We start from the raw sequence: 27,059 nt of genomic DNA on the forward strand, positions 1-27,059 counted from the left end.
CTTTAAGGACAACAATGCGTAACGAGGGATTTAGGCCTGAGATGAAAGCATGAAGGCGATCATCCTCAGTTAAACCATCAATCTTCAGCACCAATGTGGTGAACTGAGAGATGTAGGAAGACAGGGAGCCTGTTTGCTCTAACTGTCGGAGTTTTGATCGTGCTTGGAAGTCCGCATTGGCAGGTATGAATTGCTTACGGAGCACGTGTTCAAAACGTTCCCATGTTAACACACTTTTTCCGTCCTTTAAGCATCTTTGCCACCATAGAAAAGTTGTATCCTTGAGGAGGGAGGCTGCCAAGGCGATCTTTTTGCCTGTAGTGAGGTCAACAGTATCAAAATACATGCGCATTTTTACGAGCCATTGGTCAACTGTTCGGCGATTGCGTTGACCAGTGTAGGCTTCCGGAAGTTTGATGTCAAGTCTTTTAGTTTTGGAGGCTTAAAGTAAACGGTAGAGGGCATGTAGTTCAGTGTTTTCTACCTCAGGTGGGAATGAATCCGCATAGTCGTCTGGTTGCGTCACGTCATCCTTTGTATGTGTGGTACTGCGAGAATCTTGGAGTTGTTGGACTTTCTGGACCAAGTCGGAGATGCTGTCCTGAAGCTGGGAAATTTGAAGTTGCAGTAATGTTTCGCCTTTGATGTTGACTTCATGGGTCTTTTTTGGACTTGAGTCTTTGATCTTTGGAGAGGTTGAACGCGAGTGTTGTGACATATCTGAGGTCCCCGTGAGAAAAGCACGAACCTACGCTCTAGTTTGTACCATTCCTGGAAGAGGATTCGGGCTGCTCCCTGAGGTTGCTCATGTTGGAGGGGGCAGGCGAGGCAGGATGGAACCACACGTGGAAATTTGGTAAAGGAGGTCCTGTCTGAGGTAACACTGGTGATGCCGAAATGGGTGTTACCGCTCGTGAGAGTACATGAGTACGTTGCAGAGTCCACGGATCTGAGAAAGGATAAGGAGCTGCTGTTGGGAATGGAGGATATCCAGGAGAAGGAGTGCCTTCAGAGTGTAAATACTGTCTTGGGGAAGGTACAACTTGTATGGGAGGATATCTGGGAGCTGAAGGAAGTGGAGAGTACCTTGGAGATGCCGAAGGTGAGGGGTAAAATTCTCTCCAAAGATGGACAGCAAACTCTTGAGGAATATCGGGTTCTGGGTATTTTCGTGTCTCGTGGAACACAACCTGGATGGTGCTGAGGAAGTAATGTAACTGAGGTGCCTCACGCAGAAGGTATAGGATGTGGTCCAAATCACTAGGAGGGCACGTGACACAGAAGACCCAAGATGCCAAAGCTCCGAAATGGCTTGGTTGTGCAATTTGAACACGATATTGTGTGGTAGATGATGCCTGAGGTGTTCTGAAAGGCCGGGTGAATTACCAGGGGTTTCCATGCTTTAAGGAAGCGTCTTTCATTTGCTGAAATTTGATAATGACAAGAGAATCCTTAGAAGTAGAATGGAAAGAATCCACCTGGCATTGATTTAATCTGCCAATTTGTTGCGTAGAAAAGGCCTGCAGATTTCTGTCCAGAGGTCCATGTTGCAGTGGATTGCGAGGAGCATATTGGGGCCTGGCTGGTCCGGATTGGAAAACAGGAACAGGGCGCATTTAACAGGCTGTCTGCATCGCGATAGGAGGGCTGAACCGCTGCTGAACTGGCAGGAAAAGGTGGCAAAACAAAGGGGGGGGGGGAGGCTGTCAATGGCGAAACAAGTTGATGACGAAACCAGGCTATAGGCTGTCACTGGCGAAACCAGGTTGTCAATGGCGAAACCAGGCTGTAGGCTGTCATTGGCGAAACCAGGCTGTCAATGGCGAAACCAGGCTGCAGGCGTCCAAGGCTGATTTGCAACCGAAATGGCAGGCTGACGCTGAATCTAGTGCTGCAGGCTGGCGATGCTATCGCTGATCTGGCGCTGCAAGCAGGGAACCAGGGCCGAAAGACTGGCGAGGCTAGGTGCTGCATATGGCGAGGGGAGCAGGGCAGCGAAATGGCGAGGCTAGGGGCTGGCAGCGAAATGGCGAGGGTAGGGGCTGCGCAGCGAGGCCAACCTGTTTGACAAAAATCTGTATGGGCGTTGAAAAGGTGCGCCCTTTTTTCGTTTGTGCTGCCTACGTTGGGTAGTTGCCCAAAAAAAAAATTTAAAAGGTGGGTTTATTTGACCCTTGGGTAACCTAGGGTAGACTTAAAGTTTGGGGCTGGGTTTTCCTTTTTAACCCCTCTAGGTACCCTTTTTATAAGTGCTTGGTGCCAAAAGGTGTGCCTATTCAAAGGGGGGTGTCCCTTGGAATAGGTGCACCTTTTCATGAAGGGGTGTGTCCCTGTTTTTAAAAGGGGTGTCCCCACATTAAGAGGTGTGTCCTTTTTTCCACGATGGGGTGTGTCCCTTGGGTGAGGAGTCAAAACTCTTCATCAAAAGGTGTGTCCGATGGTGGAAAAGGGGTTTTGGGACAGCCCAAGCACTTGAAAAGACACGATTTTTGTCGTGTCCATTCACATCAACTCGTGATGTGTGGGAGATGGAGAGGCCATAGATGACTTTAGGCAGGGTTGGCGCTAAAAATTTTTACGCTCATCCTCTCCATCTCTTCCATGCACAATGTGCACGGATATCCTTCTAGCGGAAAAAGATGTATCAGATCGGCGCTAGAAGGTGGGGGGCATTTCCTATAGGCAGGAGCGAAATTTGCTCTGATACCACTGTAAGAAATCCTAGATTTACTATATTTAGAAATGTGCTAAGGAATAGAAAGGAGACTGAAATAGCAGAGAACAAGGAAAAATTGTATTGCTTGAGTGTCTGTAGGGTATCTGTAGTGTCATCCATACAATTGGGCCTCTCTTATATAGAGAGTGAAGAGTCACACATGAAAAGGTGTGTACTCCAAAGTGTATGTGCATGAGGAGGTGTGTACCCCTTGTGAAGGGTGTGACCCTTAATGAGAGGGTACATTACAATAGGAATGTCTCTTCAATAGGATGTCTCTTGTGAAGGGTTGTGCCTCATAGGAAGTGTCCCGTCGAAAGGGCATACCCTTCCACAAGTGTCCATTCATCAAACCATCCATAAGTCTAGAAATAGAGAAAGGAATACGTCACAGATCGTGACACTGGAGGCCAATCACGCTCATGCTAGTCATTTACAAGATCATTGCCAGAATGGTGGTTGATCGAATTAAAGGTTATTTGCATGATGGGTTGCATCCCTCCCAATATGGCTTTGTTCCACGTCGCATATCACAGATAACATTGCCAATGCTTATATTGGGATTGAAAATGCCAAATACACGCAGTAGGATATTCTACTTTTTTTTTTCCCCCATGAAAAAGACTTCTATTAAGTAAGAACAAAAACCCGCGAGAGCAAGCTCAAAGCGGAATACATCATGAAATCATGAGGATAATAAAAAACCCCTCAGAGTGAGGTGGAAAGAAGCCAAGGCTCAGGCTGAAAGTGCCATCTCAACCCTGTAGTAGATTCAGAGAAGAAAGGAGAATCCTTCCATTCCCTGAAGAAAGAAGCCCTCCTAGCTGAGGCTGCACGGGAGTCCCCCTGCATACCCGTCCATACGGCCATCAGAGTGTGTACGATGTCTGTCTAGATACTAGCCAATGTGTGCGAGGGATGAACCTGAGTACCCTCCATAGCCTCTGTGCATCTGGCTCTCCACATATGCCAGGTTGCTATGCTCGCTATAATCTCCCAAGAAGTATCCACAGAGGCATGTACAGTTGTAAAAGGACGGTGTGGAACCACATCCAACGAATAGAACTCAACCCGATGACGTCGAACTGAAATGGCCCGAGAGGAGTCAAGTCCCTCATAGAAAACCTGAGGTCCTGTAAGAGAATGCCAAGCCACCGAGCCCCAAGTCATAAAAAGTGGGGAATGGGCAAAATGACTGAAGATCCTGGCTATCCCCATCCAAATCAATCTCGCCTGTCTGCAATCCCATAAGCAATGTTGAATAGACTCCGAAGCAGAAAGGCAACAAGGGCAAGTAGGGTCGGCTCCGAATCTGGACCTCCAAAGGTTCACTGCAATCCCTCCATGGATAGAAAACCAAAAGAAGATAGTGATCTTTCTATTCCTGTGGGATTTCCAGAGCCTCCTCCAGAAATACCTCTGCTGATCCGTAGTAATACCAAAAGTCTCCCAATGAGGAACTCTGGAGGGTCTCCAGCCTCTACTACTGAGCTGAAATCTCCTGGCATTACTGACCGTGTAACGAAAGAAGGGGATGGTCTTCTCTCGATGCCCCGCGTCAATCCACTCCCACTCTCCGGGGTCCCACTGTAAATACCTGATGGGAACTCCTCCATAGAGCCAGAGTCTCCAAGACCCGGTGGAGAGTAGCTGGGGGTCAGGGTCTAAGAACCACTCTGAATCTGATCCCTGCATCAAAAGACCTACAACCCTGATAGGCTGAAAAGCAGACTCAAGCAAGATGTCCTCTGTAGATCTGAGCAATCTGCCACCATCCTGGACACTGAAAACCAAAGCATCCTCCTGTGCATCTCGGAAGGCTAAGACCTGAAGCGGAACCCCGCCTCTCGAGAAAGTACCTGCCCAAGTGGAGGAAGTGAGGCATATCATCCGTGTCTATCCAAGCCTCTGGAAGGGCTGCCTCAATCTGCAAGATCCTCCCTGCACTCCCTCTGAGATGTCCTGTCAACCTTGATTTGGTTTCCTCTGGAAGCCTACGGAAAGCTTTCCAAGATCCCAAAGAAGAAGCAGGTCCCCTCTCCCACCTGGCCCACTGCATGTAGAGTGAGGCACCCAGTGGCCTGCCAAGATCATCTAAAATACTGTCGTTCCACATGATGGGCTGCCTATTAATCTCTTCCTGGGAGGAAGGAGGAATCCTCCGAAGAGAGCTTCTGAAACTGGCCCAAGCTTTCAGAATGGCAACCATGAGAGGGGATGAAGGTGACCTGAGGTGTGCTGTGGTGAAGATCCATCTAACACTGCTCATCCAGTCTCCTCCTGAGGAAGGTGTGCACCTCTGTATGCTGCTGATAAGAAAGTCCTTCCACGGTTCCTGTCCTGGCATAAGTCCTCGCACCACTATCTTGCAAAGTAAAGCTCTGCACTATAAATCTGGATCAATAATATTGAGACCCCCATCCTGTGTAGGGAGGATGAGGGTCTCCCAAGCCACCCTGGCTAAGGCATCTGTTGTGCGATCAAGCCCACTCCAGAGAAAGTTCCTGATCGGTCTTGTGAGCTGAACGATGCAGTCCCTAGAACGGCACCAACATGAACAAATAAACCAGAGGCCAGAGGACCTGGTTGACCACCACAACTCTAGAGGCAAGATCCAGCTTGGCTGAGCTCCAAAAGAGAAGCTTCCTTCTGATGCTCTCCAACACGAGAGCAAACTGCTGCGTGGTAGAAATACCCAAGCCGACTTGGCAGCCCAAATACCTGATAGGCACACCCCTCTGAACCCAAGTGAACCCTATGTCAAGCCCTCAAACTGGAGTGTCCTCATCACTGATCCAAAAGCCATTGGATTTATGCCAATTTATCTGCGCCCCTGCGGCCAAGCAAAATAAATCCAATGCTGTCTTGAAAGAAGTGAGCGTCTGTGAAGAGGCATCCAAATAAATCGCTGAGTCGTCAGCCAACTCACTGTCAAGTAGCTCCTCTTCTCTTCTGATGGGAAGTCTCAGCCCAAAGATGTCAGCTTGAGATCTAACATAGATACTCATAGCTTCGGCCACGAATAAAAAAAGGAAAGGAGCAAGGGGGCATCCCTGATGGACTGATCTCGAAATCTGAAATCTCTCACCCCTTACCCCACCAATCAGTACCTGGCTATGGGCTGATCTGTACAAAGAGGAAACACCTCTGATCCAAACATCAGTGAATCCAAAGCGTAGAAGGGTGCCCTCCAAAAAACTCCAATCTACTCTGTCATAAGCTTTTTCAAAATCCAAGAGTAGAATGGCAAGATTCTGGCCACTCTGCATGGCCCACTCTGAAGCTTCCCAGAAAGAAAAAATGTTATAAAAAATACTTCTGCCATGCACAAATCCCGTCTGAGTGTCATGAATAAGATCAGCGAGAAGTGGCTGCAATCGGAGGCTGATAGCCTTGGCCAGAATCTTGTAACAAGTCCCCAGAAGTGTGATAGGCCTCCACTGGGACAATAAATTTCTGCTACCTCCTTTTGGGATAAGGTGGATGAGGCCCTCTGTAAGCGACTCAGGCATCTCGCCAGAGTCCCAAATGGCCTGCATGGCTGAAGTAATATAGTCTCCAATCATATCCCAAAATGCAATGAAAAAAGACGGGGTGAGGCCATCTAAACCTGGGCACTTGCCCTTGTGAAGGGCTGAAAGTGCAGTCCTGAACTCTGTGTTTGAAAGGTGCGTCAAGTAGAACATGCATATCCGGATTCACCAACACTGGGATACTCTGCCAAATAGCCTGTCTAGCATCCTCTCTATCGTGTGTCTCAGGATCAGCAGTAAGGAGGGTGGCATAGAAATCTGAAGCTATGCGTAAGACATCATCTGGCTCTGTCTGTAAAACCCCATGTGAGTCAATAAGCTGAGATACACTCTCTCTACTATGTCTAGGGCCAAGAGTAGAGAAAAAGTGTTTATTGACTCTACCACCCATCTGAATCCAGAAGGACTCTCGTGCATGAAAGGCATACTCTGCTCTCTGATCAAGCTCTCTGATCAAGCAATAACTGCAGATGAGCCCTCGTTGCAGCAAGGCGCTCCTGAATCCAAGTATCTGAAGGCCGTTTGTGCTCTTCCCTCTGCAAAGCTGCTAACTGCTGGCGAACACCAATGTCACGTCTGAGAATATCTCGTCTCCTGTTAGAAGCAACTGAGCAGTAAAAGTCGCTAATACCAGAAAGGGCAACGGCTAAATGTGATGGATGTGGCTGCCCACCCTGGACATGAGCAAACCATATCCGTAGGGCTGCCTCTGTAAGGTCCTCCTCTGTGTAAAAGGCATCTGGAATCCTGATGCTGGCAGACCGGCCTCTCAAGTGAGGCTCTGAGATAGCCAGAACAACAGGGAAGTGGTCTGAAGTGGAAACCCCCGCAGCAATGCATACCGATCCACCTCTGTCTAGTGCCCAGTCATCTACATAAAATCTTCAATGCGTGCATGAATAGGCATCTGTTGCCTCCTGTTCGACCAAGAGAATAGGAGGGACTGTGGCTGAATAAGAAAGGCATCATCACACCAAGTATCTCTGCCACAGAAATGGAAAAGGAAGGCATCCCAAGCTGCTCTCTCCAAAGAGTGAAGTCCGCCTTCTCTATCCCCTTTTTTGTTTGACGGTAACTTGACCATGTTAAAGTCACCTCCAATCACCCATGAATCCACAATGGGGGCCTAGGAGAGCAAAGTCTTCCACATAAGGACACGTTCCCCTCTAATGTTGGAGGCATATAGGTTAAGGAAGCCAACCTTACGCCCTCCAATCAAAAGAATAATCCACTGAGCTCTAGAGGGGATAATGACTCCGTGCCCAACAACTAAGGGGAGAACCGACTGCGAAACTGAAATAGAAGTGCCTCCCCTAGTGCCCAAGGCAGGCGACCAAAAAGTATGGCCTGAAAGCAACTTGCCTGACTTGGCACAATCTCTATAATCCAGCTTGTGCTCTTGAATAAATAATATATCAATGGAACCCCCAGTAACACCTGGATGAAGCTGATCCGGGATCAGTTGTCTACGGCGGCAATGTGGGAGGCCACCTAGGCCCTGTATGTTCCAACTGATAATCCTCATCGACGGGAGGATGTAGATTGGAACACCTTACCCGACCTAGTGACGGAAACAAACCCCTCAACAGGGGAAGACCTCCTAGTCGAGGAGGGAGGGAAGGAACCCAGTGGTGGAAAATCAAGAGAGGAAAGAATCCTGGCACCTGAAGAAGAAGCCCTGTCAATAGGAAACCCAACCACTGGCTCCCCAAAAGTAGCGGGTACAAACTCCTCCTCTGGGAAATCTGAACTCTCTGCCAAGGCTGAAAACGAGTTCCTGTGGAGCAAGCCAGACACTGGAGTACGAAGGATCCCTTGTGAGGGAAGAGGATCAACAGTGTAAGCTATCCCCTTCCCCCTATCGAAGGGAGGGAGTGAGGAATGCTCTCTATTCTGTGTCTGCCCAGCCGCGGAGATCTCTCCGTCCTCAAGAGGAGCATCTGGCACTGCTGGATCTAAGGAAGAAGCTGCAACTGGGGAGGAGGTCGAAGCTTCAGCGTCTCGGACTGTGCAAGGTGAGACAGGAGGGACAGCTCGAGGTGAAGCAGAGTCTACTAAGGTACCCTCGTGAACTGAAGGAGGGACCTGCACACGTACTGGAACCCACTGTAGAGCGTCGCGTGTGCCTGAGGGAGGTGGGGGTCGAGGAGCAGGTGAAGGACCTGTACCACCCCCCTGTCGAGGCCAAGGAATAGGTACTGGACCTGTACCACCACCTGACTGAGGAGGACTGCCACGCGAAGGACGAGGAGCAGGAGCTGGATCTGCACCACCCCTCTGTCGAGGTCGAGGGGCAAGTGCAGGGTGTTCTACTTTTACAGGTAGATATTGCAAAAGCCTTTGACACAGCTCAATGGGATTTCATCTTGCAAACTATGCGAGCTTTGAGGTTTGGACAAAAAATGCAGCATGTTATTTACTGTCTTTACAGAGATAGCAATGCGGCTTGCATTCTTTCTGGGGATATCTTTGATAAGTGGACTCTTCGTTGTTCGGTCTGTCAGGGATGCCCTCCCAGTGCTTTACTGTATGCCATTGCTACTCATCCTATGCTGCAATATATTGATCATCTTGTGGCTACAAGATCACTTCATGGCTTGGAATTGGATGCTAATCGCAACATGGTTGCTCAAGCTTATGCTGATGATTCTTTCTTTACCCCGAAGAATACGCCCCATGATCTTGGTGGCTTGATGCAGGCCCTCGCTGTTTATGGTTTGGCAGTTGGTCTTCATGTTAATTTTCAGAAGTCTAAGCTGCTCCCTTTGCATTCCAAAGACTGGCATAGTCTATTATGGCCCGGGGATATCATTCCACCCACTCAGTTTGTTCGTCATCTTGGTTACTCTTTGGGGTGGAAAGTCACTCGTCGACAACAAACTGATTGGGTTTTGACTAAGCTTCGGAAAAAGCTTGAGTATTGGAAATTGGCAACTTGGCCTTTGCACGTTTGTCTTCGAATATTGCAGTCCATCCTTATGGCATATATTCAATTTTACTTGCCATTGATCATGTTCACTAAGGTAGATCTTACATCTTTCATGTTTGTCTTTACGTTAATCTTCTGGCAATCTGCAGAAAAAGTATCAGGTTGCTTTCGATGCATCACATTTGTTCTCTCAAGATGCATGGTGGATTGAACATCACAGATATTCGTGTGCATATTCTTATCCACAAGCGGAAAATGTTGTTGCAATTTTTGCAAGGTGATCAGCCTTGGGCTCTTATGATTAGAACTTTGGTCACTCATATCAGTATTTTTGTGTTTGGTCATTGGCAACTCGATCAATGGGATTTCTTTTTTGGTTGCACTTATGGCACTTTGCTTGGATGCGCTTTTGTCTCCCGTCTACTTCTTGATTGGAAGCATGTTCTTTCTCATCTGGAATGGAGTGGACGGTAATCTTTGCTTGAGAATTCTTTGAGAGTTGAAAGCATTCACTGGTCGAAAGTCTTTCAGCCTCCCTTGGCTTTACAGGAACCTCGACGTTCCTACTTTGTCTCGTTTAAAGACATCACCTCGGTTGTTGATGTTATAGATGATGCTGGTATTGTGCTCCCTTTTTCTCTAGCAGGCACCAGATATGGTTTGGGCTCTCATTATCGTCCTTTGTGGCAACAAATTACTTCTATGCTTTCGCCTCTTGTTCCGATTTCTCCTTTGGAACTTCAGGATCGGTTGGAAGATTGGACTTTGACTTCTCCAGGGTCCTCTTCTGGTCCTTTGAGGCTATCTCAGATTACTGTGCTTGCATTGTATAAAATCCTTTTGCCTCAACCTTGGGTTTCAGAGAGAGGTGATTCTGTTTGGCGAATGCATCACCCAGCCAATTGGTGGAGGAAAAGATTACAGCAACTTTGGGCCTATAAAGTACCGGTTTGGCAACAGGTTTTCTTTTGGCGAGTTCTTTTGGGAGTGTTTTTATCTGGATAGCTATTAGCTCATTGACACATTGCTCCTGTACTTTGCCACAGATATTTTGCTTCTTCAGAGACTGTGCCTCACTTGTTTTGGCATTGTCCGTGCTCTCGTGGGTTTTTTGATATGCTTTGACAGTGCTTGCGAGCGAGATTCCCATCTGTTCCATTTGGGAAGTTCTTTTGGCTATTTGGGTTTCATCCATCCAGATTGGAGTTTCATCTTTTCTTCGTTTGGGTTCGCCTTGGCACTAAGGACTTTATGGACATGTAGGAATTGTAAAGTCTTTGGTGATCCTACTTTCTCTTTGTTTGGCTTTTTCAAGCGTTCTTTGCAACAATCTTTCTTTGATTGCTTGCAGACCCACTGCAATGTGCATAGATCATGAGGTCTTTTTGGCATATACTGAAATTTTTAGTTGATGTAATTGTAGCACCTTGTTTTGTGGTTGCTACTCATATAATATAATCAATCAAAGATTTCACCAAAAAATAAAAACTAAAAAAAATTTTGTGTGTGTGTGTATACACACACACACACACACACACACACATATATATATATATATATTAAACTGGTAGATGTGCTATGGACATATGTGGATGAAAGTGTTGGAAAGGTCACCTTCCCATCTGTAAGCCCCCAAACGAGGAGAGCGTGGGGGAGGGAGACCTAGGGCAGGATGTGCCCAAAGAGAGATTACCTGGATGTGTGGATTTGGGACAGATCTGGAGCATTCATGGTTGGTGGGGTATTCCAAGGATGAAGGTTGCATCAGGAGCAGCTCATATGCAGGAAGATGGCGGGGACACAGTGTCTTGCATCAGGCCTAGCATGAGGCACTCAGTGGACTGCAGCAGGACCCTATGAAAGGCGTGATGTCCGGAATAGTACAGAGCTGAGGCGCACACATGGCAGATCAGGAGAACAGGGTAAACAGGCGCTGACATGGCAGGTCAGGAGCGCAGGTGTACGGGGCTGCATGGGGCCTGGTAGAGCAGCAAATGGGGCTGCCAGTGGGCAGTGGCATGCCTTATATAGGCTGGGCCCCTGCCTTGATTGAAGGGCCAAAAGCCCTAGAAGTGTGGGCCAAAGGGCCCTAGTTTTGTGAGCCCTTAAAGGGCTGGTTGGGCTGAGCCAACCAGGTCGGTTGGGCCAGCCAACCTGGTCTGTCCAGTCGGCCCAGATTGGGACAGACTGGTCGGGTTTTTGACAGGCCCCTAAGCCTATGAAAGGAGGGGCTTCATGCCCCATTATTCATCCAGCAGCCAGCAGTTCCAGGGCAGAAAGGAGCAGCAGGAAGCCTACTCTCTGGGCCTATCTACAGGAGGTGAGAGAGTGCAACAGGTGCTGCAGACTTAGCTCTAGGGAGAGGCTGGACCTTGGCTGTCTTCTAGGGCAGCAAGGTGCTGAGATCATCATACCTTCTGGAGCAGCCATTCACAAGCAGGTTGGAGCAGTGGAACAGGGACCTGTGTGCTGCAGACAAAGCTTGGCAGGGGCTGCCCACCTAGGCTGATTCACAGGCAGTAAGGTGGAGAAGAACACACTGGACGGAAAGTCTACAGACGCTTGAGGTGGAGCACGCGGACTCGAGTCTAGAGATAGCCGGGAGATAGGAGAAGGACCTTGTGGTTAGATCAGAGGACCACACCATTGGTGGGACTCTGGATCTATCTCTTTTGTATTGTGTTTATAGTTTTGGACGGAAATATATTTTTGGTGTCTTCTATATCTGGCTGGTTCATTGTCTATTGATGAGTCTGCACATCTATGTGACGCACATAAGTAAAGAAGTTTGTGATTCCACACCCACACCGCACACTGTGTGAGCTCCTGGGCTTTACTATAAGTCTTCCGTTGTGCGTACCCTCTGTTGGGTCATTTCTAACAGAAAGGAAACAAACGAGAAGAGAATGTATATATGTGTGTATATGTGTGTTTCTCGAAATATATTGCTATTAAGTATGAAAAAATTGCCGATAGAAGAAACTCGAGGCATAGATACATCATGTGGAGCATGAAAAACCCTTGGTAAATAACCATTTATATGAACATATGAAAAATCTTATAACAACTTGGAGGTTGGAAAATGCCATGTGATGCTTGTCATGGTCTTAATAAGTAAGAACAACCTCTTCACTCTTCGAGAAAAATTGTTGTTGTTGGTCGAAGCAGACCTAGAAGGTCCTTGCATTCTCGATCAAATAGCCATCAAGGTGTGTATAATATCTGTTCAGATATTGGCCATGGTATGGGCTAGGTGGACTTGGGTGCTATTAATAGCCTCTATGCATCTAGATATCCAAATGTGCCAAGCATTTATACTTGCTATAATCTCCTTGTAAGTGTCCATTGATGCATATGCAGATTTGTATTGAGAGACATGGTCGGCACGATGCTGAGTATCATTCACAATGGTGTCAAATAGTGATAGTCCAATAGGAATGTTGACTCTCATAAGATACTGGTGGTCCAGTATGTGAAAGCTAGGCCACTTAATCCTAAAACACAAAGCGGAGAAGGAAAACGTTTTGCTATCTCGGTCTAAATGGTCATGGCCTATCCACATTCCCAAAGGCAATGCTGAATAGACTCATTAGCAATTCTTGTGGACAAGAGGGATCAACTTCAAACATACTCCTCCATTGATTTACTGCTCTCTCTCCATGAACAAAAAGCTAGAAGAAGAGAGTGACTTTTCTATTCTCAAGGAATGTCCAAAGTCTTACGAGCTCTGAATCTCCAGGGTGATTTGAAGGCTCTCCTAATGGTGAGCTTTGAAAGGTCCCCAATCCCTGAAAAATTTCAGCATTACTTACTGTGATGTTAAGGAAAGGAAGATCTTTTGAGTGGTTGTCTGCTACTATGATCCACTCCCACTCACTTGAATCCTATTGAAGATACTTTATGGGACACCCCCAAAAAGCCAAAGTCTCCAAATACCAAGCACAAAGATCTCTATCTAGAGCATCCACAAATAAAATCATTTTTCATTACGGGCTGCCTATGATCTTATCCTGAATAATGGAGGGACCCTTTGTAATGGCTTCTTGAAGCTCCACTAAGCTTAACAATAGCCATAAGAGGTGAGGAAGGCATCTTGATGTTTGGAGAAGAAAGATCCATCTAATGCTGTCCATCCAATACACCGATTTAAGAGAGAGAGCAAGACCCAATGCATCGAAGGAAAAAATCTTTCCAAGGCTATTGACTTGGCATGAGTCCCTTGATGACAAGCTTGCCAAAGCAAAGCTTTGCATTGAATATCAAGATCAATAATGTTTAGCCTCCCTCTTGGGTTGGAAGGATCAAGGTCTCTCAAGCCATTTTAGCTGTCGTATCTGTAGAGCCATCAAGTCCGCTCCAAAGAAAGTTCTAATAGGCCTCTTAAGCTATGAAATGTAGTACCTAGAGTGGCACCAATAAGAGCAAACGAACTAGGCAATGGCTAGCAACACCATGTTGACAACTATCACTGTAGAGGCGAGATCTAGCCTGATTCAACTCGAAAAAGGATTCCTCTTGATACTTGAGAGCAAATTGCTTTGAAGAAGAAATGACTGCGAATCTGAGGGCCCAAATATATAATAGAGAGACCACTTTGGATCCATGCGAATTGAAAATCCAAACCTTAGTGAGGATAGTCATCATCATTGATCCAAAAGTCGTTGGATTTACGCTCTTGCTACTACAAGACATAACACATTCAAAGCTGCCTTGAATGCTAAAACGGTGTGAGGAGAGGTATCCAAGTAAAGTGTCATGTCAACTGGAAGTTGACTGTCTATCAGCTTCTCATCTCAAGTGAGGGGGAGTCTCAAACTAATGATGTCCGTCTGAGATCTAAGATAGAGACTCATAGCATGTGTCACAAATAAATATAACAGAGTAGCAAGTAGGCATCCTTGTCGAATGGATTTGGTAATCTAAAATCTCTCTCCTTTAGCATCTCCGATAAATGTTGGCTGATTTATAGAGAGAGGACAGACCTCTGATCCATGAATTAGAAGAAATCAAACTGCAGTAGGGTATCCCCTAAGAAACCCTTATCTTGTCTATTGTAAGCTTTCTCAATGTCCAGGGTGGAATAGCAAGGTTGTGTCCAATTTATTTGGCCCACTTCAAGGCCTCCCACGATAAACAGATTTTGTAAAAATTGTTGCATCCATGCACAAAGCTAGTTTGTGTATCATGGGTCAAGTCAGAGGGTAGACATTGTAAATTACCTTCGCTAATATTTTGTATGCAATGCCCAAAAGTGTAAAACAAGGGTCCTAAATGCTCTTAGAGGTGAAATGATATGGTTACCTATGTCCTCCCAAAAAGCAAGGGGATCAAACCTTTTGAACCTAGGCCCTTGTGAAGGGCAAGTAATGCAGTCTTGGATTCGAAGTTGATGAAAGTTGCATTAATTGAGATCCTTGTATCTTGTTTCAGCAATAATGGGATTGTCTGCCAAGCCCTGTAGCATGTCTCTCTCAGTCGTGTCAGATTTTGCAGTGGGGAGAAAAGCAAATAATTTGAGGAAATATGTATGACGATACTTGGATTTGACTGCAAAATCTCGTCAAAGGCAATTAATTTAGAAACATTTTTTTTCCATGTTTAGGACCAAGCGTTTAAAAAAGTGTGTATTAACTCTTTCCCCCCATCTAAATCCAAAAAGAACTTTGCATGATAAGAAAGCTCAATTGTATTTCCTATAAGGGTTTGTCAGTGTGCCCTTGTTGTGCAGCAAGACGCTTGTGGATCCAGGCATTTGTCCTTTTTGTTCTTTCCTTTGCAAGGCTACCAAGTGTTGGTGAATGGTAGTCTCTTACCTAAGGATATCTTGTTTTTGGTCATAGCAATGGAGTGGTAAAATCGACTAACATGAGAGAGGTGTTGCCAAAAGAGGAGAACACAAGCCATCTTGCAAGTAGGAATCCCAAATCTACATAATTGTCATTAGTAACTTCTCGTTTGCATAGAAACCACTTGGAATCCTAATATGGTAGAATGAGCATGTGTGTGATGCTCAAAAATAGAATATAATAAATGGAAAGTAGTCAGAATTAGATACACCAAGGGCAATGCAAATGGTACCACCTCCATCCTCTTTTAATCTGTGCATGGATTATTAAACCCGAAATGGACTTTTTGGGGATTCAACAAGGCCAAAAGCGAATGCCTCGACCGAGGAGCGGAGTGAGAGAACCGAGTAGTTGACTAAAGAGCAAACAAGTGAAGTAGGGAGCAACTCATATCCCTGTCAACATTGTGTACATGATGCCTAGTTCCTCGTAGATGGCGCTATGTAGCAAGGTGAGGCGGTGAAAGACCCTGGCTGTCAAAGACAGTTGAGCTTGTTGCAGCAGCAGAGGAAGTTAGAGTTCGACAAAGAGTCAAATGACGATGGTTTTGGCCGTCAAAGATCTGAACCTGAAGAAGAGTCACATGACGATGTCTTCGATCGTCAAAGATTGAACCGAAGAAGAGTCAGATGACAATGAACATAGGATCCGTGAATGTGACCAGTGTTAGAAGGTCGGATACGATGTAATGGCAATTAGCTCTTTGATGTGGGTAGGTGCAAACGGTTGTAAAGGTAGGGGGTATGCATATAAGTGTTCTAGAGTCTTAGGAGTTGCATGCTCACGAGCTCGTGAAACCATGTTCTTCCTGCAACAAAAGTCCTATCAACTCATGAAAGGTGAGAGGATTGCCACCCCCCCTCAAAGACAAGTTCATTGAGGTGTGAACACCAAGATAACACTCAGTAAGAGAATTCAAAGTGGTAGTGACCATCTTTGAATCTGGAATGATCTCATCAATATTCAACAATTGCTCTCTCAAATCCTGAAGTTTAGTGAGGTGCTCAGACATAGAGTCACCCTTATCCATTAGAGTATGAGTCAACTTTCTCTTTTGGAAAGAGACCCTGGCATCATTGCGGGCTTGAAATTATACTCTCCAAATATCCCAAGCTGCCTTTGAGGTCTTGCATGACCGAGTGTGCGGAATAATAAACCTTTTGACAGAAAGGGAAATAGCTGGAAGTGCTAGTGCATCACGTGAATCCCACCTTTTCTGTCCGTGTGTAGGAGCCACCACTGCAACAGTTGCTGCACCTAGCACTTGTCATGCACCCTGAACTTGTCCTCTATCCCTTCCTCCACCTTGTTGAGGGGGAGTGGCAGGTGCAACCACATTCTCTGGCCGTGTCTCATCCCCATTGACATAATCCCATAAGTGTTTGCCAACTAAGATATTGCGAATCATAAAAGTCCATAAGGAGTAGTTGGTATCATCCAACTTATCCTCCCGTGTGAGGACTCCAAACACTTCATTGGGATTGGCCATAATTGCCAAAGAAAATGCAGCAAATACCAACAAAAATTCCCTTCCTTGGAATGAAGGTGCACAACACAAATCCCTTCCGGGGTATTGATGCAAACTGCCCACTGCTCAAAAAACAGCCAATCAATGGCTCAAAACGCAACAGCCCAAAAGCATAAACTCAAATGAATCTCTGCTAAATGTGCTTGCGAAACCCTTGTAAAAAGTCCAAAAGCCCCAAATATAGGAGAATGGGTGTCCAAAACCAAAGGACAGCTTGCTGTCTCAGCCTATCAAAGGCTCAAAATGCACCCAAATAACACTGCAAAGTCTGCAATGTGACTCAATTTGAGTCCAAAATTGCCTGCAAAGTGTCCAATTACCTCGAACACTGAGAAATCGCAGCCAATCACAAAAGTCCCAATTTCTTGGAGGTAATTGCAACCAGAAGAGGGCAAATTGACTAAAAGCCCCAAATGTTGCCAAAATTGCACTGTGCCTGCAAATGCCCCAAATCTAACTGCAATTATGTGCAAATGAGCACACCCAAAATTCCAAAAGCACTTGCAAAGAGACCTGCAACAACAGAGAGAGTTGATCCTGGACCAATGGTCGACATTTTGAAGATATGTGGTTGTTGTTCATCTTGCAATTGTTCAGGACGAGAGCTACAGACATGTACAATCACACGTTCGACCCTGGCAGCAGCAGCGCAGCAGCTGTTGTACGGAGAATCTGCAGGTACATAATAGTATCGTACGACGTACTGCTGGTGTACGAAATGGTGGGACAGTTTGGCAGGACATCGTACGGAATGGCCTGTGTACGGACGAGACTGCAGAGCCGTATGTGTGTATGGTGTCAGTACAGATTAAAAGTGCCCGTAACTCACTTATTGACTATACATTGGTCACTGCCATGAATTATGGCGATAATTCCAACAATCCCTTCCCTTCATCTCTCATGGGTCCCATCACTTGGATGGTCATTGATAGGGATCTTTTTCCCTTCTATCCCTTGCGTGTAATCTCCTGCAACGACAACACGGTATATCTCTCCATTTATTTTCTTGTCTTGGACATCAGCCTTGGTGTGGATGCACGCTTTAGTGGCCCCACCCCCTAAGCTTTTATTGTATTTGGTTTTCTTCAGTGTCATAGACCATTTGGTCTTCCAAAAATGTCAATGAACTTTCTTTCTTTGTTTCTTTTTTTCTTACTCCTACACCTTCCTCTCTCTCCCTTCTGCTAATGCTGCCCTCTTCACCGAATTTACCTTGTCCACTGCACTTCGGAGACCCACTATTGATTTGTATCCCTCTTGAGCGAGATTCTGCACACTCCCATACCAACACATTTATCTGCAGTTGGAGATCATCTCCAACCCTCATCTCTAGTGTGCTCATGGTAGGCAGATCATCGAAGAGGAGAGGGCCAAGGGGATAGTTGTCACAGATCTAACACAGATCTAACAAAGAGAGTATAATATCATGAGGAATTAGTGGGTTAGATGTGGTGGAGGTTCTCTAGCTGCCCTATACAGAGCAAAGACTTTGCTCAAGGTGTGGGACAATGGCATCTTTTGTGGGATCATTGAGTATGGCATGCCGTGGCATAATTCACCACTTCATTGTTTATTTCCTGCTAGTGCTAAGGATTGGGACCCGCTCTTCTTGGCTCTTTCACCTGATGTACTCTATTGATTCTCATCATCAGTTTGAGTTTTAACTCCCCCAAGATGTATGCATTTGGTTTTTGAGACAAACTAGTTGGATCTTGCTCATGCCTTTGTTTGTATGAAATAAAGAGCAGCTTGTGTGCTGTAGTTGATGGTAGGCATAAAGGGTTAGTAGGGAGCCATGATTCTTATGAGATCTAAAACAAATACGTTTGGTACATTGCCAATTATGTGACTTGTGTTTATTCCTCCCTTTTGATATGAGATAGAATTTTTATCAAACAAGGCACATCAAGCATTACATACTATTTTTCCTTTCATGGACCTTGTTGTGGCTGGAAGTATAATTTCTTTCATTTTCATGGTGAACACCTTGAACTCTTTGCAGTTTTCTCATCTGGTGTCATGTTAGTGAGTTGCTTAAACTTTTTCATCAAGGTGCATATTCCTTTGGTAAGATGGATCGATTGATTAACAGGATATTGAGGGGGCGATCTGGTTTATACGTCTCCTCATTTTGAGGATATTGCAGTAACCTCTCTGGGGGTATGGCAACAACAGCTGTTGTCTACACGATTTCTTCAATTTGCCATTGGGAGACCTTGAATGTGCGAGCATTGAAACTGAATTCTTGCTAAAGGACAAGTCGTGCATTGTGCCTTCAACAAAAGTATTTTGGGAGTTGGGTGCTGTTCGTTTATAGTGGGCCTGGATGTCTATATTTTGTTTTCGATTGGGTTAAAGAAAAGCCTGTGCTTTATCTACTTGCTTTTCTTGATTTTAATACTTTATGTTGGAGTTGGTGGATACAAACAGTAATGTGATCTTTACAATGTGCTGACAATTTCTATGAGAAGAATCCAATGAATTAGTTAAGGAGATGGTCTTGCGCATATCTCAATAAGCCAAGTGCATTCTCCTACTGATCAACTGCCAATTTACTAAACATTCTCTGGGTGTGTCTTTTGGCGTTTGTCCTTTTGTATAATGCAATTTAACAGATGTTGGTCGATCTGTATGCTTTTATATATACGGTCTTAAACTTGAAAAGGAAAAGGATTATCTTCCGACATCTTACGGTTTAATAACCCTCTAGCATTTAAAGCATATTGACATTCCATGCCAGATGGTGGAATCCTTTTCATCTGATGTTGATGTATTGTGCATCTGGTGGTCCTTAAATGCATCCCCCGTCTGAACTCTGATTTGGCCTGAATGTGCAGTTATTTGGATTTCTGGATCCATTAGTGCAACGGTTATTTCGAGAGCTTGTCGCTTCTCAGGATGGAGAGGTCCAACTGATTGATTCGCCTGTGAATGTGGAAAGAGATATGGAAATGCATAAAAATTACAAGGACAATGCATTGGGAGAAATGTCATTGAAACCTGGAAAATCAAGCCCTGCACATACCGAGCTCTGTTGGGGATCTACAAGGTCTAAACGTGTCAGGAAATCCAGAACTTCTATTGTCAAGGATGGTATGTGCATTCTCAGGTTGTTGTAAACTTTGAAGAATCAGAATTAATCTTTTAGAAGGCGAGGGGTAATGACTCTAAATTGTACCTCCTTTGATGTGCCTATCTTATGGTGTTTGGCATTTAGAGAAAAGGATTGCTTGCTACAGCCAACCCTTACGCAGCGAAATTAAATAAAAGCTTTAAATGCCAATTCACTCCGTGTGCTTATAGAGAGACAGATTTACATAGAGAGGAGTACACACAGATGTATAGCCAAACAGTCAATATAGATGGGGAAATCCAAGTACGAAATCCTAACAAATCTGTACCAACACCTTCTGCAAATGTCTGTGGAAGTAGGGCATCAAACTCAGGCTTCTGTGTGCTGTTGCCGACCTGATGTGGCCCACTGTCAGTTCTATTTCTGCATCTGACTGCATGTGCAATCTGCTGTTGTTGGCGACTGCTTCCCGAACTTTGCTGCAGGTCCTGGCCGACTCTGCCATATGGTAGCTGGCCATTGGCCAGCCTCTTCTGCAGATCTGCTGACCTGTCTGCAGTACTGCCTACTGGTAGTCAACTCTACTGCCATCTACAGGCCTCCTTCCATGGACCTCTACCCACTGGGACTGCTGCGTAGTTACCCGGCCCACTGGCCCTTGTGCTGCTGTCCTGCTCCAGCCCAATAAGCACTTGGCTGGGCTATAGACAGCCTCACAACCAGCCCAAACATTGGGCCTACTGTTACCCATATCTGCTGACGAGGGTAGCCTCATTAGCTGCCCCAAACTGAACACAAAAAGGAAGATCTGTTGCTGCCCATGTGGCAGTGTTTCTGCTGTCCACGTGGCAGTCTTTCCAGCACCCTCTCCACATGCCTAGATAGCGCAGTGCATACTCCTACAGCTATGAAGCACCGTTGCACTCCTCATATGAGGGCTAACAAGTGGGGTTGCCCTATTTATCTAACACCCCTTCTCAATCTGGAACATTGGTACAATTATTGGTCCAAGTCACGAGCACTTCATAGTTTAGATTCCCAAGGCATTGTTATGGATAAATTTGACCAAGGTAAAAGGCATAAATATGTGTGTGTGCTTGTATGTGTGGCAATAGTATAATAAAATATGGTGTGCATAGGGCCCAGGGTTAAGGTGGCATGGTTCCTCCATGTGCCACTCCTCCACCTAGGCGGTCCCATGCTTGCATTTAGTGAGACATGGCCCAAGGACCATGGGAAAAGTAATATAAAATAGGTGGAGATGGATATTATATTGGATTATTCCCTCCATGTAGGATAGGCCCGTGTGCGGGGGGTGTAGACAGTCCAAGAATGCAAGTTAAATAATAGGGAAAGTAGGATGAGGTGGTAAGATTCCTTGTGCCAATCCTCCACTTATCCTCCTAGATGTTTGAACGTATTATAAAATTGAGAAGAGACCAAGGGAGTATCTTAGACTTCGGATATGGAGTTTAATTTATGTGGAAAAATGAGGCAAAGGGTTGTCGCATATAATTGAGAGTGCGTATCCACCTAGCCCCACATGGGAGATTCCTCCACACACACCATGCATGTGGGAGGATGCATTTATTGGGAGAGATGCCCTCTTTTGGCTAAAAAAGGAGGGGGCTATTCTTTGATGTGGCACGCTCATTCTTGTAAAGCCACCATGCTAGTACTTTGATTTCCCCCATCCTTCCTTCCTTTCAAATAAAGCATGACTTTCTTTCCTTGATGTCTCCATCTCTACATTCCACCTCCCATCATGTACATGCTGCTCTTTCCCCTCTCCCTTCCTCCTTGTGCCATAGTCTTCCTCTTCATTCCCACTCCTCTTAATCCCTTTTCCCCACCCATGTTAACGCTTCTCTCCTCATGTTCCTTCTATGGCCCTCGAGCGTTGCCATGCCTAGCATTTAGCCTCATGCCTTGATTTCTTTTCTAGTTAATAGCACCCACAATTCATCTAGTTGTCTCCCTTAAAAGATAGGAACATACAAAACCTTGTAAGATACCAAATCTTGGGTCTAATTTTATCCAACATAAAATTGGCACCATGTGCATCTTGAAACCATAGTTTTTTCCATACGTTACCATACACATACGTCATACGAGTATGGAAGTATGATTGGAGTATGGTTCAGTCCCTAGGGCTGAAACATACGTGATCCTAATTTACCCAAAAACATTTAGAAAAATATGCATTGTACATATTACATTGACATAGAGCTACAAAACTTGAAACTTGAAACTTGAAACTTCTATTAATATTAAAGTCATGAATCATGATTCATGAAAGTTCAAAGAGTGTAGCCTCTAGAGACCAAAGTCATCTGGAATTTGGATTCTGATACATAGTGTCAATGATAGATCAATACTACACCAAACGTCATGATCAAAGATAGTAGGTAGTAGAAACTTGAAAGTAGGTACTACATCAAAACATCATATAAGAAAAGGTTGCCATAGCCCGCGTCGGAAATAAAGTTAAAAATTGAAATGCATCAGAATTCACAACCGATGAGGCTCAAGCCTCAAGCTGCATTCTCATCCTCATTCTCTTGCTCATCCTCAATCTCATTCTCATCATCATTTGCATCAGTGTCATCCTCCTCCTTCTCATCCTTCTCCTCCTTGAGACCATTCTTGAGGCCAACCATAACCAAAGTCGACCAACAGTGTATGTAGTACGATCGTCTAATCCCATGTCTCCACTTGTAAGGCGTTGATATGATCATACTTAGTCCTTCCAGTGTCATGCACCTGGGCTTGCTTGGAAAAGCCTTGTAATCTCTAGTTGATCGGCAACTTAAACTTGTTGAAAGATTCCTTGCACAGTGAGATCCTTGTGGATGGTGCACGTTGATCCCTATTGGTAGGAATCTTTTCAGCTTTCTTTGGAACATCAGTGTCTCTCACTGGTCCTACATTAGTACGATCGTCTAATCCCATGTCTCCACTTGTAAGGCGTTGATAGGATCATACTTAGTCCTTCCAGTGTCATGCATCTGGGCTTGCTTGGAAAAGCCTTGTGATCTCTAGTTGATCGGCAACTTAAACTTGTTGAAATCTTTGTCACTAACCTCAAGGATAGTCTTGCAAGTCGCATCAAAAGACTCTGTAGTGATAAATCCCTCTTTGTCTGTATAGAAGGCTTTCACCCTCCATTCTCAATAAAATTGAGAATTCTTGTATAAACAACCTTTCGAAAGCAATCTACTAAATCTTCAATGAAGCACATTGAGGATACATACCTTGGAGAAGTCTGTATTCATGCTCCTCTCGATGACGTAAAACTTATCAAGCTCCATCTCTAATGAGCTCCTCCATCTTTTTAGGTGGTAGTAGACTGGTCCTCATAGCTCAAGGGGAGCAACACCTTCCACCTTCACCATAGTCTAACTCTATGCTCCACTCTTCAATGTCTCTCGTAAACACCATCACAATTGGATTTGCAAATTCTATCTCAATGAGACATGGAGTCTTTACTAAGAAATTTCCTTAGCCACATTAGCAAATGTTGTGTTGGACTAGTCCTCCTTTGCTTGCTTGTCCTTTTTTTTCTTGCAGTTTTTAGCAAAATGTCCAGGCATGTTTCAATAGAAGTACTTCTCATGGTTCTTTCTCTTGTTCTTGTTTACCATTTGAAGAGTCCCTTTTATCATTCTTGCCATCCTTCTTTTTCAATGGCTTCCCTTTGTCAATCTTGCTTTGCTGATAAAAGCCTTTTTGGTGCCATAATCACTTCTATCGTATAGCTTCATCTGGCCCCTTTTTCCTAAAGCAACAAAGGGCCCAATTCCTTAACGTGATTGAGCTTGTTTGTTCTCTAGCGGCGGCGAGAGTCGTCATTAACCCTTATAGTTATTTTTAAGCTTACTGACCAGAAGTATGTCCAAATGGTTGCTATTCACCTTGTGATCAATTGCTGCGAGCTGATCCTTGAGAATCTTTACCACAAGGAAGTCATCGTGTGACTCTCCTTTTCATCATCATGGTGGACAGTTGAGATTAAAGCGTGATGATTCTCCTAGTTGTTTTGGTTTCATACAGATCTTATAAGATCTTCCATGCTTCTTGTGTCGTATTTGCCACCGTGATAAGAGGTATCATCGAATCTGTAGTCGTCTCGATAATCATGGAGAGAGCGATTACATTCTTCAAGTTCCACCACTCCACTCTATTTGAAATCTGGATCTATCGAAAGTGAGATCTTGTCAAAGTGTAGCTGAATATGCGAACATACAGCGAGCAAATTTGCGATTAGAGAGAGACATAGAATGCCACTAGAGAGAGAATATGTGGTATTTCAGGGAAAAGACTCTAGTTGAACAGTAGAGAAAAACCTCTAATGGAAGATCACAACCCCAAGACCAAATTGTGCCTCCAGTGTTTCGAAAATTGAGGTAGAACTGCACCTCACAAGTCACCAACAGTAGGATGGAAACTGCCCTACAATGTATACTGAAAATTGAGGCAGAATTGCACCTCACAATGACCAGCTATAGGTTGGTACTATTCTAATGTAATTAATACAAGGGGGCAATGTGCCCTATTTATAAGGGCTAAACCCTTGCTGATTTGTCTAACTAACCTTGTTGACCTGGCCGATTGACTTGACCAGGCTTGGATGGCTGACCCGACTTGGTTTGTTGGGTTAATCGACCCTGGTCAAGTTGGTTGCTTGACCTTGGGTTAGGGTCTTTTCTAGCCCCAACCCGCTTGTTTACCGGCCCTAATTATGGCCTTTGACAAGGCCTAAACTAGCCTTTTACCAAGCCCAAATGTAGCCTATCTTGCCTTGGTTTATGCCTTGGCACATACAGCCTGCATAAATGCAATGAAAAAGAACATCATCACTACACCCCTCTTTGGGCGAGCACACTCACATAGAAGTCCTCACATCCTAATATAGACAAGAGCTGGCTGTCAATAAACCAAGGAAGTTAGAGTAGTTAAGAGCATCTGAAGAAGTTTGTGTCCTTTGTCAAACCCACCGTCTCGCCAAGTAGCCTTTTTAGCCACACCATTGTAACTGTAGCTTCACAAGAAGCCTGGTTCTCAGCCTTTGTTGATGACAAGGGTGGTTGCTTCTCGTTGCTCCACCATCTTAGGAATGCAACAAGTCACCTAGATTAGTACCTGCAAGAGAAGCGAGCACATGGAGCTTGTAAATTGCTCGTCGACCATTCCTTCACACAGACTACTTGGCTTGTCACTTCGTCCTTGATGGCCATCGATTCTTTTTCAAACTCCATGCGCTTGCTAGTCTTATACACTTCATGCACTGACAACATGTAGTAGTAAAGAGTTGGAACATAAAGAACTTGGAACGTATGCTTTCCCTCTTTGCCATCGGGAAACATATTGAACTTGTCCTTACCCTTAATTGGTACACCAATGCAAATATCACTTTACCGCCACCGAAGGTACTGGAATTGCTTTCCACATGGGGGAGGCTTCATCGTTGTTGATTACATCATGGGATCCCTTGCCTGCACATCTCACATCACTGACTTCATTGTAGCACCTCTCCCTCCAGGGGCTGATCATACATACCTTTTCTTTAGCATCTTCTCTCCCCTTCGCATAGCACCTTTCAGCCCACTCAGTTCTTACTCCACCTACCACGATATACGCTTTGACCAAGATCACTCACCTTCTTACTTTGGCAGTTTGTACATACTTCTTGCTTATATTGACTTCATACTCCTTTTAGAGGATCGTGCTGCCCTTGTCACCCGCTCACTACACGAGGTTGCCATTCACACTTTCCCTCACACCACTTGCTCTACCTACCCACCACCCCTTTGGATCGTACCTTGTAATAGTTAGTACGATGATGAGTGTAAGACTTTACGTCGTTAACGCAGATTCCAAACCAAAAACAATATTCTGAGCGCATCACATACGCTATGTGAGTACCGTAGACTGGTACAAAGGAAAAAACTAGACTTCGTTCATCGGAAAGAGGAGGAGCTTTTGAACATTTTGTTTAGTAACAACTCTAAGGACTTCTGGCAGAGATTTCTAGAAGGACAGTCCGCCCCACTACTCACTGACACTCAGATCTGGTTTGATTATGAACACACACTTTATGACATTCCAAATCAGCCAGTCCCTAATCTCTCACATATGCCCCATCCCAATCTTGCGCCCTCTTCACTAGAGGAGGGGTAAAGGATGCCGTAATGAAACTTCATAATGGCTGAGTGAAGGATCATGAGGGGCTATGCATTGAGTTCATTGCATATGAGATTAACCTCCTAGTCCCTATCTTAGTAAGTCGGGGGTTTCCACGCACTTGGACCATTAACACTATCTCACCCATTTACAAGGCAGGGATCCCATGAGCTCGGAGAACTACATGATCATAATGATTGGACACGTCATGCCCAAGGTTTATGCATCAGTACTTGACTTCGAGGTTAGCAGATTTGCAGAGTATCGAGGACTTGAAGCAGCAAGACATGCCATATTTTGACGTGATCATGGAACCATGGACCACATTCTCACGCTTAGATGTATCATCGAGGAGGTGAGGGCACGGAAGCAGAGGGTTTATTGTTGCTTTGTGGATTTCTGCAAGGCATTTGACACGGTTTCGAGAGCTTGCCTCATACGGCGCCTACAGGATTTGGGTTATGACCATGAGATCATTTGGGCTATCATGGCACTTTACGAGAGAGTTTCGGGCAAGATCTGGGCGGACAGACGAGATCATGAGCACTATCGGGGTCAAACAAGGGTGTCTATTATCACCTACCTTGTTTGGCCTCTACATTGACGAGCTTGAGACAATGATGCATACATAGGGGGGCTAGGTTACTCTCTTGCGGGCACGCTGATCCGGACATTGCTTTACGCAGATGACGTGCGTCTCTTGTGTTCCTTAGTAGAAGGGCTCCAGAGACACCTAGACGACTACAAATCTTTTGTGAGTCTCATGATTTGAAGGTCAACCTGGGTAAAACCAAGGTTATGATGTTCAATACATCTCGAGCCGTCATGTGCCAGGAGTAATTCACATTTGATGGGTCATCTGTTGAGATAGTTTCATCGTACACTTATCTTGGGCTTGTCTTTTCTGGACCCATCTTCACTATGAGAGCCACGATGTAGGCACGCTTGAGTAGAGGGTATGCTTCATTGGCCAGAGTAGAGAGGTAGTGCTTCCCAGTGCTTCCGCTCGCACTTTCAGGATCCACGGATTAGGGGTTGCTTTTTGAATCCTTTGTCTGTTCAGCGGGGATATACAGCAGCCCATGTTGGGGGTTAGATTTGTCGGATACAGAGTGGGTCCGTGTGGAGCGGCTATAGATTCTCATGTTGGTATGCGCGCACAGAGAGAGGGTTTGAGTGACTGGGGCTCCACATGGATAGACTACCTCTCTTTCAGTATAACATGGATGATCCGTTTTCTCCCCTCCTATC

At 45.2% G+C, this 27,059-nt stretch overlaps 1 protein-coding gene across 4 annotated transcripts in view; it reads left to right on the plus strand.

Moving 5' to 3' along the window:
* Positions 1–27,059, plus strand: part of LOC147900989 (DNA binding protein) — a 118,999-nt gene that overhangs the window by 33,047 nt on the left and 58,893 nt on the right. For all 4 annotated transcript variants that reach the window (XM_087376158.1, XM_087376160.1, XM_087376159.1 and 1 more), the window contains exon 4: positions 19,390–19,645. In XM_087376158.1, the coding sequence (XP_087232284.1) occupies positions 19,390–19,645 (256 nt within the window). The remainder of the gene's footprint in view (positions 1–19,389; positions 19,646–27,059) is intronic.

The sequence above is a fragment of the Dipteris shenzhenensis genome, chromosome 6, assembly GCF_047967505.1.
Source record: "Dipteris shenzhenensis isolate YYH24624 ecotype China chromosome 6, Dip_SZ_1.0, whole genome shotgun sequence".
Taxonomy (NCBI): Eukaryota; Viridiplantae; Streptophyta; class Polypodiopsida; order Gleicheniales; family Dipteridaceae; genus Dipteris; species Dipteris shenzhenensis.